The following is a 15,533-nucleotide window of genomic DNA, read 5'->3' on the forward strand; positions in this document are numbered from 1 at the left end:
CTCCCCCACTCACCCATTGTACTCTATGCTACTTTCTCCCCACCCCCACCTTCCTCTAGCTTATCTCTCCACGCTTCAGGCTCACTGCCTTTATTCCTGATGAAGGGCTTTTGCCCGAAACGTCGATTTCGAAGCTCCTTGGATGCCGCCTGAACTGCTGTGCTCTTCCAGCACCACTAATCCAGAATCTGGTTTCCAGCATCTGCAGTCATTGTTTTTACCTTACTGAGTTCAAGTCTCTTCACTATATAATTGAAAAAAATAAATGTTGACCATGACACCAAAAAAATTTATCTTCTCTTCTTTAAATCATATCATAAGGTTTTCTTATCAATCTAATCACAACCTTGGGTTGAACAACTCAAATGAAAGTCAACAGCTCTTGTTATTGAATTGCGAGGTTTTGAGCTCAAGTCTTGAAGTTGGTTTGACTCCTTGACTTTTTGACAAAGGCAAATATGCTCCTGGTGAATTAAGCTGGAGGTTAGAGTTAAGCTGCAGGAAGAGGCTGAATAGGCTGGGGCTATTTTCCCTGTGGAGGCTGAGGGGTGACCTTATAGAGGTTTACAAAATCATGAGGGCCATGAATATAGTGAATAGACAAGGTCTTCTCCCTGGGGTGGGGGGAGTCCAAAGCTAGAGTGCACAGGTTTAAGGTGGGGAGGGGGGAAGATTCAAGATGGCGGCAACCCAGTAGGTCTGAGTTCTGCCCAGAACCCAGGCAAGGTGGGGTACCTACCTTCCCGTCACTTTTTAAACTGTTAAAAATAGCTTTTTCCCAGCAGGTACAGTCATTTTGCACCAAACTTTAGCAGTTTGGTACATTCTAAAATGACTAACAGTCTAGGATCATGGAGTTTGTCAAACGCTGAGAGAAGATCGACGCTTCGATTGAAGAGACCCGGTCCGGGTGGGAGCCGATCTCAGTCATGCTTGTGCAGCATGATTGAGAAACTCGGGCAGCGTGTTCGAGGGGCGGAGCAACGGGCCGCAGCCTCCGAGACCACTGCTGAATCTTCCATGGATCAGGTCCAGGATCTGGAATGTTGAGTCCGGGCCTTAGAAGAGCATATCGACAAGTTGTTCGGCCCCGAACAGAGGAGGAAAACCAGCTTGTTGTCTTTTTGGAGCAAAGGCTCCCACAGCTGTTGAAGCTAGAGTCTGAACTGGGCCGGGTGCAGGCTGAGCAGGCCCACCAGGTAGCTGTGCGCAGGCCTGGGTCAATCCAGTGCCCCCACCCGGTACTAGTGCGACTCCAGCACTACAGGGATAAGCAAATGTCACTGGAGGCCTCCAGAGTTTTGGGGAAGCATCCCCAAGCCATGGTATACAAGGGATCCAAAATAATGCAGTTCCAGGACTTTTCTCCGGTTGTGGTATGCAATAGGAAGGCATTTGATGTGGTAAAGAAGAATCTGAGGGATTTAAATATTCAGTACTCCATGAGATACCTGACAACGTTGCACTTCAGTCATGGAAGGTCTGTGCATAACTTCGGATCGCCGGAAAAAGAGAATTTTTGAATGCTCTCAAATAGACTGACGACCTGAACTATATAGACAATTACTTTATTTTACCCCCTCCTTCCCACTTTCTCTTTTCCATCCTTCCTTCCTTGGACGGGGTTCTTTCTATTAACTCTTATTTATACCTGGTTTGGTTAATCTGGTTGTTTGGGGATGTTTTTGAGTTTTTCCTCAATATTTGCTGGGATTGTAATTTTATATATTTTATTTTATGTTGTTGTTTTGTTAAGAATGCCTAGGTAATAATATGGAGGGTGCAGATTGGTTGCCCACTTTTAATTTCTGTATTATAAGATATTAGTATTTGTTTATCTTACTTTGCAATGTCTGGGCCAAGGGCATGGCTCTAGCCAGAAGGTGTTATGGTGGGATTATTGGATGGTAGGAGTGGCCCTGTGGACAAGGGGGAAAGTCTCCTCTTAATTGTGTCATATGTTAATAATTCTTAGTAATCTTGATTTAGTTGTTTTAAAGTTGTATTTTTAAATTTATGTGAATTGTTTACAGTCTCCACTCAATGCTTTTTGAGTGGGGTTCTTCCTCCTGGGGGTTCTCGGACTTTTCTGAACGATCGTGGTTAGTCATTCATTTAAATGGTGCACCTGGAATGTCAAGGGGAGCCACTCACCAATTAAAAGAAAAAAGATATTATCAAGTCTAAAAAAAAAGAGAGGGTTATGTAGCCCTTTTAGAGGAGACACATCTAGTTGATAAGGAGCATTTGAAGCTGCAGCGGGAGGATTTGGTCAGGTGTTCTTTCCATCTTTTAGTTCAAAAAGTAGGGGAGTAGCCATTCTTATCCGGAAGAATCTTCCCTACCGAATGCTAAGCCAGATAAAAGATGAGTCCAGACGGTTTATAATACTTAAAGCCCTAATATACGAAGAGCAGTATGAGCTTTTGAATGTATATTGCCCCCCGGCACATCATTTTAAATTCATAACAGATGAGCTCTCCAAGTTGATGGCCGTCGGGGTGCATCACATAATTATAGGGGGAGATTTTAATTGTATTATCGATCCCCAGGCAGACAGGATACCTAGGAGCTCTGCGGGTATATCTCTGAGATCTAGGCAGTTGGCTGATCTGAATAGGGAATTGGGACTGGTAGATGTGTGGAGGTGTTTTCGCCCTGAGAGTAGAGATTTTACTTTTTATTATAACCTACACAAGTGCCACACCAGAATTGATTTTTTTTCGTCTCCTCAACCTTTCTGAATTCAATATTGTCTTGCAAAATAGGGAATATAACTATTTCCGACCACGCAGTAATGTATATGGAGGTCAAGACTAGTGATGACAAGATGGGTTCCCGGCATTGGCGTATGGACCCTCTCCTATTCAAGGATAGTAAGTTCATAGAATATTTCTCGCAGGAATTTCAAACATTCTGGGACAAATCAACTCAGATACAGCCAGTAACCCATCGGTGATGTGGGAGACTGTTAAGGCATATGTGCGCGGTTTGGTTATCTCATACTCTGAGACAAAAGGGAGAATAGCAGTGTCTGCTTGAGGCTCGCCTGAAGGCAACTGAGACAGCATATGCTGATAGGCCATCCATTTCTAAATTACAGAAGATTACAGCCCTCAGGGGTACTTTGAATACCACACTTACTCAAACAGCAAAGAGGGAGATACTATTTGTGAAGCAGAGATTATTTGAGCATGGCGGTAAGCCGGGCGGGTATCTAGCACACCCTGCCAGAAAGAAAAAGGCTCCCTAATCCATAATGTCTATTACAGAAGGTGCTGGTACTCTGACTTGTGATCCTAAAAAGATCAATGCAGCTTTTAGAAAGTTCTACTTCGAGTTATATAACTCGGAGGGCTGTGAGGATAGAGCGAGGAAGATGGAGTTTTTTTAAAGAATCTGTCTCTCTCCGGCTTAACCTCGGAGCAGGTGTCGCTTTTGAATGCCCTCCAGACAACTCAGGAAGTGCAGGAGGCGGTGAGGTAGCTCCAGGGTGGTAAAGTGCCCGGACCAGACAGACTTGAGGCTGAGTTCTATAAAGAGTTTATAGACGAATTGGCCGGACCACTTATAGATGTGTATAACTATTCACATAGTCAGGGTAGTCTCCCGACCTCTCTGAGAGAAGCAAAATATCTCTCTCATTCTTAAGAAAGGAAAAGCCCTAGATGACTGGAGAGGGTTTTACCATTTTTAATAAAAAAGGATCAAACGGGGTTTACTAAGGGTCACAGATCTACTAATAATATCAGAAGAGTGTTAAACATGGTATAGGTCTGCCAGCATTTGACCAGGTGGAAGGCCATATCTTTTTCATACAATGGAATGGTTTGGCATTGGAGAGGTTTTTACCAAGTGGGTCACAGTATTATATAATGACCCGAAAGCAGCAGTGATTACCAACAGCATAAGGTCAGATAGCTTTAGTGTTGGTAGAGGTTGTCATCAAGGATGCCCTCTCTTGCCACTACTATTTACACTAGTGATTGAACCGCTGGCGGAAGCTATCCGGACTGACCCTAATATAACGGCCCTGGAGGTAGGATCAAGTAAACATAAAATCACTCCTTATGCGGACGACGTCCTTCTTTCCTTAAATGATCCATCGACATCTGTGCCCCGCTTAATTCAAGTGGTTAATTTGGTTGGTATGTTCGCAGGTTACAAAATTAACTTTACAAAATCAGAGGCTATGCGGATGGATCCCGCTTCCCGTTTCGGTGGTCACTAGGAGGTTTTCTCTATTTTGGTATTTTTATTATCCCGGTATTTGCTCAGCTATATAAAGCTAATTATACGCATTTATTAGAGAAAATAAGGTAGGACCCAAATGCTGGAAAGATTCCCGATATCCTGGCTAGGATGAATAGTCTCCTTTGCCTATTATACCCTATGAGAATGCTTCCTTTGATGTTGCCGAGATAGGCGCTGCGTAAGCTTTATGGTTGGTTCGGCTCTTTTATTTGGAATCATAGATGGCCCCTTATTAAATTAGATAAGTTGCAGCTCCCACAAGTAAGGGGACGTCTAGATTTTCCGGATTTCAGAACGAACCAACTGAGTTCCCTGTTATCATATGTGGCTGATTGATTGTGGATCACGAGCGACCCAATTTGGCTGGATACTGAGGCTTGCCAAGCAAAATGCCCCCTCATCAATCTATATTTATGGATAAGATGAGAATTATTACGGATCATTGTAAAAACCCGATTGTACTAAACACAATCGAGGCTTGGAGGATGAAGTGACAGGGTGAGGGTAATTTACAAAAACCTCCCCATTTACTCCTATAGTGGGAACACTGGGATTTCAGCCAGGCTTGACAGATGCTGGGTTTAAAATCTGGGAGTCCAGAAGCAGCTCCTGCTTGGGAGATCTGTTCGATATGGAGGTCATGATGTCCGTCGAACAGTTGCGTCAGAAGTTCAGATTGTTTGGCAAGGACCTTTTTCGATATTTTCAAGTATGAGACTTCGTATAAAAAGACCATATTGATGACTAATCCGAGGTGCACCTTCAGTCATTATTCTCTACCACCGGCTAGTAATAAGGTATCAAAGGACATGGAATGGTTATATAAAACCTGGACTCAAGAATTAGGGATGGAAATCTCCTTAGAGATGTGGGAGGATATCTGAGAAAGTGCCAGGAAGATCTCTATCTGTAATAGGACACAAGCTATTCAATTGAAGATACTGCATAGGGCTCATATGGCACCAGAACGGCTTGCAAAGTTCAAGGCAGGAGCATCCCCAATGTGCCCTAAATGTAAAATAGAAGTTGTTACTCTCACCCATTGTTTGTGGATATACTATAAGGTTTGTAGATATTGGGACAGTGTAGCGTATGCCTTGGCAAAGATTTTGGAACTGGAGATTGGGTTGGACCCGATGTCTCTCCTTTTGGGCTTGCCAAATCTTCCTTCTCTAGATGCATACGGCAATAAACTGTTCACTATCCTCTCCTTCTATGCGAGGAAAGGCATTTTACTAAGTTGGGTATCGAAACGTCCCCCAGGACTTTCGCATTAGCATAGAATAGTTATGGAATATATTCCCTTGGACTTCCTTACGAATATGTTGCACCAAAAAAATTGAATTATTTTATAGAACATGACGGTCCTTTTTGAACTACACCGATGCAGATCTATCAGCCACACTGTTTAAGGCCTTTGTTTAGCTGTGAGGATGATGTTTGTTGGTTTGGGGGCTCCTGGGAGGAAGAATACCGTATAAATATGGGTTTTGTTATCACTTGATATAATTTTATTTTGAATGCTTAGTTATTTATTTACCTTCTTTTATTTCTTTAGTTTGTTATTAGTTATGTATTATACTGTGTCTTTTTTACATATAGAGCCTTCTTTCTTGTACCTTATTTTGTGTTTTGGTAGTTTGTAGAGTAGATTAGTAGTTAGTTTTCTTAATTTTATATTGATGCTGTTATTATACTGTAAAATGATTACACTATTTTGTATTAATTTTGTAAAAACAACTCAAAAACCTTTTTCTTTTCAATAAAAATATTTACAAAAAAAGGTGAGAGGGATTTAAAAGAGACCCAAAGAGCAACATTTTCACAGAGTGGATGCTGCATGTATGGAATATGCTGCCAAAGGAAGTGGTGGAGGCTGGTACAATCACAGCATTTAGATTAGATTAGATTACATACAGTGTGGAAACAGGCCCTTCGGCCCAACAAGTCCACACCGCCCCGCCGAAGCGCAACCCACCCATACCCCTACATTTACCCCTTACCAAACACTACGGGCAATTTAGCATGGCCAATTCACCTGACCTGCACATCTTTGGACTGTGGGAGGAAACCGGAGCACCTGGAGGAAACCCATTTAAAAGACATCTGGATGGGTACATGAAAAGAAAGGGTTTAGAGGGATCTGGGCCAAATGCTGGCAAATGGGACTAGATTTATTTAGGATACCTAGTGGGCAAGGATGTTTTAGACTGAAGATCGTGAACTCTTATGGTCATTTGGAAATTCTCATCCCTTTTACTCTCAACTCAAAATATCTTTCCTGAGTTTTATTTATCAGGTTCCATTCTTAAAGTTTAAAAAAAATGTTCCATCACATTGTTGCTGCTTTTATTTCCTCATCAAGATCCGATTTGTGGAAATATCTCCCAGGGAGAAACAGCAACAAACAAATCCTCGTGCTGTTTTTGTTTTACATGAGTAAACTGAAAATTCAGGAGGAAATGCTGCAGTGCACAGCTGCTAACAACTCATGAAGGGAATAAGGGATTTAAACAAAGAAGCTTCAGCCTTTTGGGATTTTCATCTGTGTTAAAATCTCATTCTCCAAGGAGAAGAATGATAACATTTAGAGTGCTCTATGATCCATGGTGTTGAATTGTAGTCACAATTAGTAACACTCCCCATAAATGCTGGAATAAATGGCATATCGACACAGTCCACCCTGCCCCTTTGTGAAAACTTGCTTGAGGAAGTTAGAACATCAGTTTCTGAAAAACAGTCTGGAATCATGCAGAGCAAATATTCATAATTTGATCCTTCTGATCTCAAATGAAGTGTCAGCAAAGTAAATGAGTAGTCCACAGGCATTTTGATATGCACTATCAGGATTATAGTCAGGATGTAGATTATTAAAGATTTGATGAGTTAATTGAAACTTTCAACTTGAAGTTGGTAGTGACTTGGGGTCTATAATTTGAACCCAAACTTATTTAGTCATAGCAACCTACTCTAGAAGTTTAATACTGAAAACATTTAATTATGATTATATTTTAGTTGCATCTAACCAAGTGGATTTGATACATATAATGCTGACACTTACCTCAAGTTCAGACTATTCTGAGGTAACTTTGCAAACATAGACTTACAAGTGTCAAATTATTCTCAGGGGAGGAAGTTTTTACGCTGGCTGCTAAACCAGCGTAACTGGATTTCACCATAATATTTAATAACGAACAGCAGCTATTTCAAAACTGAAAGAACTGCAGGTGCTGTAAATCAGAAATAAAAACAGAAGTTGCTGGAAAAGCTCAGCAGGACTGGCAGCATCTGTGAAGAGAAACCAAAGTTAACGTTTTGGGTCCGTTGACCCTTCCTCATCAGGGTTCTGCTGAGCATTTCCAGCAACTTCTGTTTTGTAGCAGCTAATTCAAATTGTTTTGTTTATCATTTATTTGAAAGCACAACAACATTGTTACTTACTTGGAAGATTAAAATAATTTGGCATGTCCACAAGAACTCTTACTAATTTTTATAGATGCATCACAGAAAGGATCCTAACTGGATGTATCACAGCATTTTATGGCAACCTTGCTCTTCATGGATGGGTTGGACCGAAGGGTCTGTTTCCATGCTATACATCTCTATGACTCTAAGTCTGTCAGAAACTACAGAGTCGTGAACACAGCCCAGTCCATCACATAAACCAGCCTTCTGTCCATTGACTCCATTATATTTCCCGCTGCCTTGAGAAAGCAACCACCATAATCAAAGTCTCTTCTTGTCCCAGTTATACTCTCTTCCACCCTCGTCCATTGGGCTGAAGATCTCAAAGTTTGAGTACACATACGAACAGATTCAAGAACAGCTTCCTCCCTGCCGTTATCAAACATTTGAATGGACCTCTCAAATGTTAATTCTGCTCTCGTTGCACCTTCTCCATGGCCGTACCACTCTATTCTGCTATTTGATGCACTTTGTATGGTATGATCTGCCTGTGTTGTATGCAAACCAGCAGTTTTCATTGTACTTCAGTACATGTAACAACAATAAATCAAATTCAAACTCTTTGGAAGATGATGTTGCATAATTAACTTGTACTCTTAACTGATGATAAAATTTATACCAGGATGGCAAAAGTGCTATTCTGCAACCAGATTCATGAAATAAGAACACTTCCCTTTCACTTCATCCCTTATCATGTTTCTGCATTAGCCAGGTTTAGATTAGATTAGATTACAGTGTGGAAACAGGCCCTTCTATTCCGCAACCAGATTCATGAAATAAGAACACTTCCCTTTCACTTCATCCCTTATCATGTTTCTGCATTAGCCAGGTTCTATAACTATGGGGAAATTATTGTTTACAACATCCCACCACTAAGTAGCACTGTATTCTAAAACACATAGCTGACATGCACGTCGCCTGAGGCGGGAATTGAACCCGGGTCTCTGGCTCTGTGAGGCAGCAGTGCTAACCACTGTGCCACCGTGCCGCCCACTATAACTATGGGGAAGTTATTGTTTACAACATCACACCACTAAGTAGCACTGTATTCTAAAACACATAGCTGACATGCACTACAAAAGTGGCAATAAAACATTTTCAAGTCAACAAAAAAATCCATCACTAAATAATGTCATTTGATTGTCGGCAACACCTTGCATTATAATTGAACAAAATAATTGGAATTTATACAATGGCACAAATCCTCAGAATATTACAAAGCACTTCACAATCAACAGGTTGCTTATGAAGTAAAATGTCTGGACTTCTCTCTCTAATTTTATACATAAACAACAATGAGACTATTAAGCAATTAATTAGTGGTGGTTGGATTGCAAATCCTGGCCATGATACCAGAAGAATTTGCTTCTTCTTTGGTTAGACAGGGCATTTTGCCAACTTAAAACACACAAACCTCAGTTGAAAAGAAAATTAGCACCACCAACTATGCAGCATTTGCTCATTAATACATTGAGAGATTACATGCTCAAGTCCTGAACTAGGGCTGAACCCTTTGACTTTCTGACAAAGACAGATGCATTAACCCAGTTAGTAAATTTAAATACATGTTTGGTCTCTCTCAACTTTCGACAATTAATAGTTTGGGAACGGAATTCTCTGCACAAACAACGGTATAGTGTACTTTTGATGCCAAGATCAATCCAAGGTACCAATCTAAGATCATATAACTTCAGACTGCTATCTGCCAGCAGTGATAGACATACCAGTTGTAAAACTGTAGTTCTAATTTAACAATATTGTAATCACATTATCTCCTTCCAACATGAAGAAGAATTTGCTATTAAGAATACATCATCAGTATATTTTCACTTTAAACTCACAATGGAAATTGGCTGCTATTAAGACTGTTTTTCTTTAATATTTTCCTAAAATTTTCTTCTAAAATGCTTTGATTTGGTTGCTCTCTGTGCCTTTTCCATTAACGGTATTCAACATGCATCTGGTCTCTCTGAGCCCAGAACAGACAGCAATTTAGTAGCTTTTTCTACCTCTTAGTAGGTGGTGAGATCCAAGAATAATCAATGGTCACTTCTTTATGTAATGTATTCAAACAGAAACAACAATGGAGATAAACACACAACCCCACCAATTTCGAGGTCAAACAGCTAGCCATCTTTTTACTCCTTCAATAGTATGCAGTCTCTCATTTTAATATTTCCCAATTAAAAACCTCTTAGTCTAGTAACAGCGTAAGTCTCCTCTGTATGATCTCACATCATTTTTGTAATGCAGTGAGGAGAGCTGAACATAGTATTGTAACCACAGTTCCAAAGGCAAGCCAGACTGTACTTCAAACGTGAACTCTTTATCTCTCTCCACAGACGCAGCCAGAACTGTGAGAATTCTACAGTTCTTGCTCTTTTTATTTCAGATCTCCAGCATCCACAGTAATTTGCTTTTATTTTGTACAAACTTGTCATAACTTCTCAGCTCTTATATTTTTACTAAACTTGTTCCTACCTTCAGGGATCTGTAGATATACACTTCAAGATTCCTCTGTTATTTCTCAGAAACCTATCATTTAAAGTTTACCCTCCCAATATGCATTACCCCGGCTTCTCTGAAATGACTCTTATTTGCCACTTTTCTGAAAAGATAGCCAATCCACGCATATTGTCATGCAGTCAACCTTCTTCACTATCATGCTACCTATGCAAGCGTAAATCCTTGCTACATATCACAACAAGGAAACAACCTTGTACCGAGTCTTAAAAAACCCAATAGAAACACACTTCCAATTACAAATGCACCAATTTTCTTTTAGCAAAGAGATCATAAACAAAGTAAAAGAATTGGCGTAAGGATTAGAGAGGGGTGGAGAAGAAATCTTTACACGCTGAGAGTAGTGGGAGTCTACAACTCTGTGCCTAAAAAGATGTTACCCAATAAAAACCTTATTATGTTTATAAAGTACTTGGATGTGTAGTTGAAGTGCAGTAACATTGAGGCTGTGGACCAAGAGCTAGAAAAAAGGGATTAGGTTAATTAGCTCTTTTTCAGTCAGAGATATGATGGGTTGAGAATCTCCTTATTTGCCACAAGGCTATGATTTTATGCCCTAATCAAATCAACATGAAAGTGACTACTTCTAATCTCCACAATACACATGGTGGAGTTTCAGTTTCCATTTTCTATACGCTTATCTGCAGCCTCATCTGGTTCCGTCATTTACTTGTTACATCCGTAAGTGTTATTAACGAAACAAACTAACTTGATTTATCTAGGAAGCAGCACAACTGTAAATAACATCACTCACACTAGTCTAAAATGAACAGTGGCTCTCATTTACAAATAAAGCGCAATTGCCCTCAATGATTTTTAAAGAGCCTCATGACGGAGGTGGTCACAGAGATGACTTGAAAACTTTTCGTCAAAGATTAAGTGGTAATGTTTCAATTATTACAGCGATCATGTAGACTTGAACTGTTGAAACATCAACAAATACAATTTTGTTGGAAAAGACTGCGTCCAGACAGACAGAGTATCATGTTACCTCCTTACTAGTGGTACAACTCAACCAACACCAATTATGATTTGGAGATGCCGGTGTTGGACTGGGGTGTACAAAGTTAAAAATCACACAACACCAGGTTATAGTCCAACAGGACACAATTCTAAGACACAGAATTTATAGCAAAAGTTTTTTATAAATTCTGTGTCTTACAATTGTGTCCTCCACAACTACCCGATGAAGGAGAGGTGCTCTGAAAGCTAGTGCTTCAAATTAAACCTGTTGGACTATAACCTGGCGTTGAGAGATTTTTAACCTAATCCCAATTACGTCTCCATTTATTGATTTTATCCAACAGGATCTAGGGTGCTATTAACAGATCACCCATTCAGGTTTATAAACACAACTGTTTAAGTAGAATTTGAGCCTGCTGTCATACAAGGGAGCGGATGAAGAGGATAATAAAATCTCTCAGGCAAAAGGGAATACTGCAGATGCTGGAAACCAGAGTCTACATTACAGTGGTGCTGGAAAAGCACAGCAGGTCAAGCAGCATCCGAGGAGCAGGAAAATTCTTGGATGCTCCTGACCTGCTGTGCTTTTCCAGCAAAACTCTAATCTAGACTAATAAGATCTCCCTGAAAATGTGTTGCCCTTTCCTGAAGAAGGGCTTATGCCCGAAACATCAATTGTCCTGTTCCTTGGATGCTGCCTGACCTGCTGCGCTTTTCCAGCAACACATTTTCAGCTCTGATCTCCAGCATCTGCAGACCTCACTTTCTCCTCCTAATAAGATCTCCCACCAGGGCATGAGAGCTTCTGCAGGTGAAGGATTTTCATTATTTCATCTCATTTAGCGATTGCTTTCAGGCTCAGTAAAGGGACAAGCAGGAGGCTGGAGGAACACAGCAAACCAGGCAGCATCAGGAGGTGGAGAAATCAATGTTTCAAGTGTAATCTTCTGCAGCAAAGGGGCAGGCCATCAAGGCCTCTGTTCTGCTTCCAGACCCCTACCTCTTGGGCCTGATGGCCACCATCAGGTTCCTATCCTTCTGGTCCACTACCCAACCTCAGGCCCCTAACTCTCGGATCAGACGCTCACTCTCAGGCCCCTACCCTTCGAATCAGATGTTCCAACCTCAGGCCCTTAGTTCAAATCCCCACCCTCAGGCTCCTATTCCCTACCGCCGCCCCCTCCGGGGCCAATGCACACTCTCAGGCCCTTAGCCCCCCGTGGACCGATGCCCACCCTCAGGCCTCGGATCACCCGGTCGGTCTCTGCTGCCCTTGCCCCCCGTGGACCTGCCCCTCCCCCGCCTCGGGGTAACCGGCCTTCATTTACCTGTCGCCTCTTCTTTGCTCCGCTCGGCGTGTGGCGGCTGCGGCTGGGGCTGCGGCCCGGCGGATGTGTCGGCGGAGCCGCTGTGGCTGTAAGACACCGAGACGGGATACCCCTGCAGCGCCGCCATCTTCCCGTTCCTCCCCTTCGCACGGCCCCGCCGCGCGGATTAACGTCGTCACTTCCGACGCAGCCATCTAGACGTCACAGAGCTGTCACAGCGCCCCGCAGAGGCGGTCTGGGGGGAGTACACGCAGACTGCAGTGTTGCCCCAAAATTGGATCAGATTGTGCAGAAGCTCCCTCTCTTGTTGAATTTATGGCTCTTTCTTATTGCATTGTCCCTCACATGATTGTTTCCTTTCCTGATGAAGGGCTTTTGCCCGAAAGGTCGATTTTCCTTCTCCTTGCATGCTGCCTGTTCTTTTCCAGCACCACACTCTAATGTAGACTCAGTTTCCTCATTGCGGCATGGCTCCTTGGGCATCAGCCACCCTTTGGTCAAGATGCCAGCAGAAGTATTGCTCGGTACTACATTAAACCAAGTTTACGGAAAGTGGCCCTTCAACCCATCATCTCTGTGTCGGTCCATGTAGTTGGACCGTTCCTTATCACTGAGAACTTTGCAAAGAAAACATCTTTGACCACAAACCCTTCAGGCAGTGGTCAGCACTTGGCATCCTCGAGACCTTGCAGGAAAAAGAGAGGGTGGATCCTGTCAAGTGGTTCCCTGAGCAGATTGTCAAAGTCTTTTGGAAAAATGCCTCATCGCCAGAACTTTCTATCAAGCACCAGGACATCGCTTTGCTGGTGGTGAGAAGGCCACTAACTCTGAGATACTTCATGCTCAGACTCTCTGCACTACCACAACTGCAGTTCATGTGTTGTCAGTGCACCCATGATGACATTAGAGAGGGAATTCCAGGATTTGCATGATGAATGAACTACAACAGATACATCTTTTTCATTCATTCATGGATGTGGGCATTGCCAGTCACTAACTATCCTTAAGAAGATGGTTGTGAGCTGCTGTCTTGAAGGAAGTTAAAAATCACACAATACCAGGTTATAGTCCAAGAGGCTTAGAGTCATAGAGGTATATAGCACGGAAACGGACCCTTTGGTCCAACTCATCCATGCCAACCAGATATTCCAATCCAATCAGCTTGTTTTGAAGTACTGACTTTCGGAGGACTGTTCCTTCATCTTGATAAAGGAACAGCACTCCAAAAGCTAGTACATCTAAATAAACCTGTTGGACTGTAATCTGGTGTTGTATGATTTTTAACTTCTTGAAGGAATGCAGTCTTTGGGATGTAGGGTCAGCCACAGTGTTATTAGAGAGCGAGAGGTCCAGCAACAGTGAAGGAATAGCATTTCGTTCCAAGTCAGAATATTGTATGGCTTGGAGAGGAACTTGAAGGTAGAGGATTTCCCATGCATCTATTGATTGATTCATTGATTTATGGTGAGTTATTCTAAAGTACAGTGACAAGCTTTGTTTATGAGCTTTTCTACCTGTAGATCATAGTGAGCAAGGATATTACAGATCATAGGGTATAAAATACTTAGATAGAGGCATACAGGTTATGTTGCACAGGCAACGCACTACACAAGATCAACGTTAGCAAGATCAGCATTATCTGAAGTTACAGAGTCCATTCATAAGTCTAATAATGGCTGGGAAGAAACTGTTCCTGAACCTGCAGTTGCATGTGTTCAGGCTTCAGTATCTCCTGCCTGTTGGAAGAAGTTGTAGGAGAACATTATGGAGATGGGAGCGATCTTTGATGATGTTAGGAGAAAGTGAGGACTGCAGATGTTGGAGATCACAGTCACAAAATGTGGTGCTGGAAAAGCACAGCCAGTCAGGCAGCATCTAAGGAGCAGGAGTTGACATTTCAAGCATAAACCTTCATCAGAAAAGCCAGTCCCTAGAATGAGGAGACTTTCTGGATCTCTTGTTTATAGCAATCAGTCAGGGCACCATGATCGGCCCAGGTTATAAGCCCCAATCAAGGAGCTCATAGTCAATGAGATCCATCTGGCCTTCATTCTAATCACTATGATCCTCAACTCCACTTTCCTGCCTTTTCCCCACAATTCTTGATTCCCTCACTGATTAAGAACCTACCTCAGCCTTGAATGTATTTGATGGCCCAGCCTCAATAACCCTCTCTGGTAAAGGATTCCACAGATTCACTCCCTTCTGAGTGAAGATATTCATTTTTGTTTTAAACATGTGACCCCTTATTCTGAGATTATGCTCTCTGGTGCTAGACTCTCCCACAGGAGCAAAGCAGACCCTCCATGAAACAGATAATCCTGACCACGGTCTGTACAACGGGGAGATGGTGTGGCTGGTGTGGAAAACTTACCCTCTCCTGCTCTCTATGTAACAGTGCAAACTTCTTGTAGAAAATTCAGACAGGGAAAGAATGGTTTCAGCAGGAAAGTAAACTGTTAGTTGCATGTGACACTAACACAGTCCATTGTTTCTGCATCAATGTACAATTCTAAATCAAATCATATTTTACATTTATTGATATTTAGAATCATGTTTCAAGGGTCAACCAAGGAAATTGTGAATGAGATTGACCCTGATGGCAGATGGATTCCTGCATCAAGCTTGGCTCAATCTCACTGTGAACCACTTCATCTCGTCCTGACAAAAAAAGGCATTCATTCCCTTTTGCTGTGACAAATTCATATCAATGCCTATCATTCTGACTGACATACTGCAGGACAGCAAAAACTTAGATATTGGTAACTTGTTCTTTTTATTTCAATTTGACTGTCTTCTAATTTTCACTCCAGGCCTATAGCTCTCTGAGTCCCATGCATGACAGAAATTTCCAGAACTAGAAGTCAATGCAGTGATTGGTGTACAGATGCGAATTGCTGTGAGTGAAACAGATGTGCAGTTTAGAGGGAACTTTAATCATCACGATGGCAAATAATAGCTCTTTTACTAAATCTCTTTTCATTCTTTCTGAAGGATTTA

General features: G+C 41.9%; 1 protein-coding gene across 1 annotated transcript in view; it reads right to left on the reverse strand.

The window, feature by feature from the left end:
- The window catches only part of med1 (mediator complex subunit 1), a 55,412-nt gene extending 42,711 nt beyond the window's left edge, over positions 1-12,701 (reverse strand). The window contains exon 1 of the mRNA XM_043674864.1: positions 12,534-12,701. Within this exon, the coding sequence (XP_043530799.1) occupies positions 12,534-12,660 (127 nt within the window). The 5' untranslated portion in view covers positions 12,661-12,701. The remainder of the gene's footprint in view (positions 1-12,533) is intronic.
- Between the last annotated feature and the right edge of the window lie 2,832 nt (positions 12,702-15,533).

This window comes from Chiloscyllium plagiosum, chromosome 33 (assembly GCF_004010195.1).
Source record: "Chiloscyllium plagiosum isolate BGI_BamShark_2017 chromosome 33, ASM401019v2, whole genome shotgun sequence".
Taxonomy (NCBI): domain Eukaryota; kingdom Metazoa; phylum Chordata; class Chondrichthyes; order Orectolobiformes; family Hemiscylliidae; genus Chiloscyllium; species Chiloscyllium plagiosum.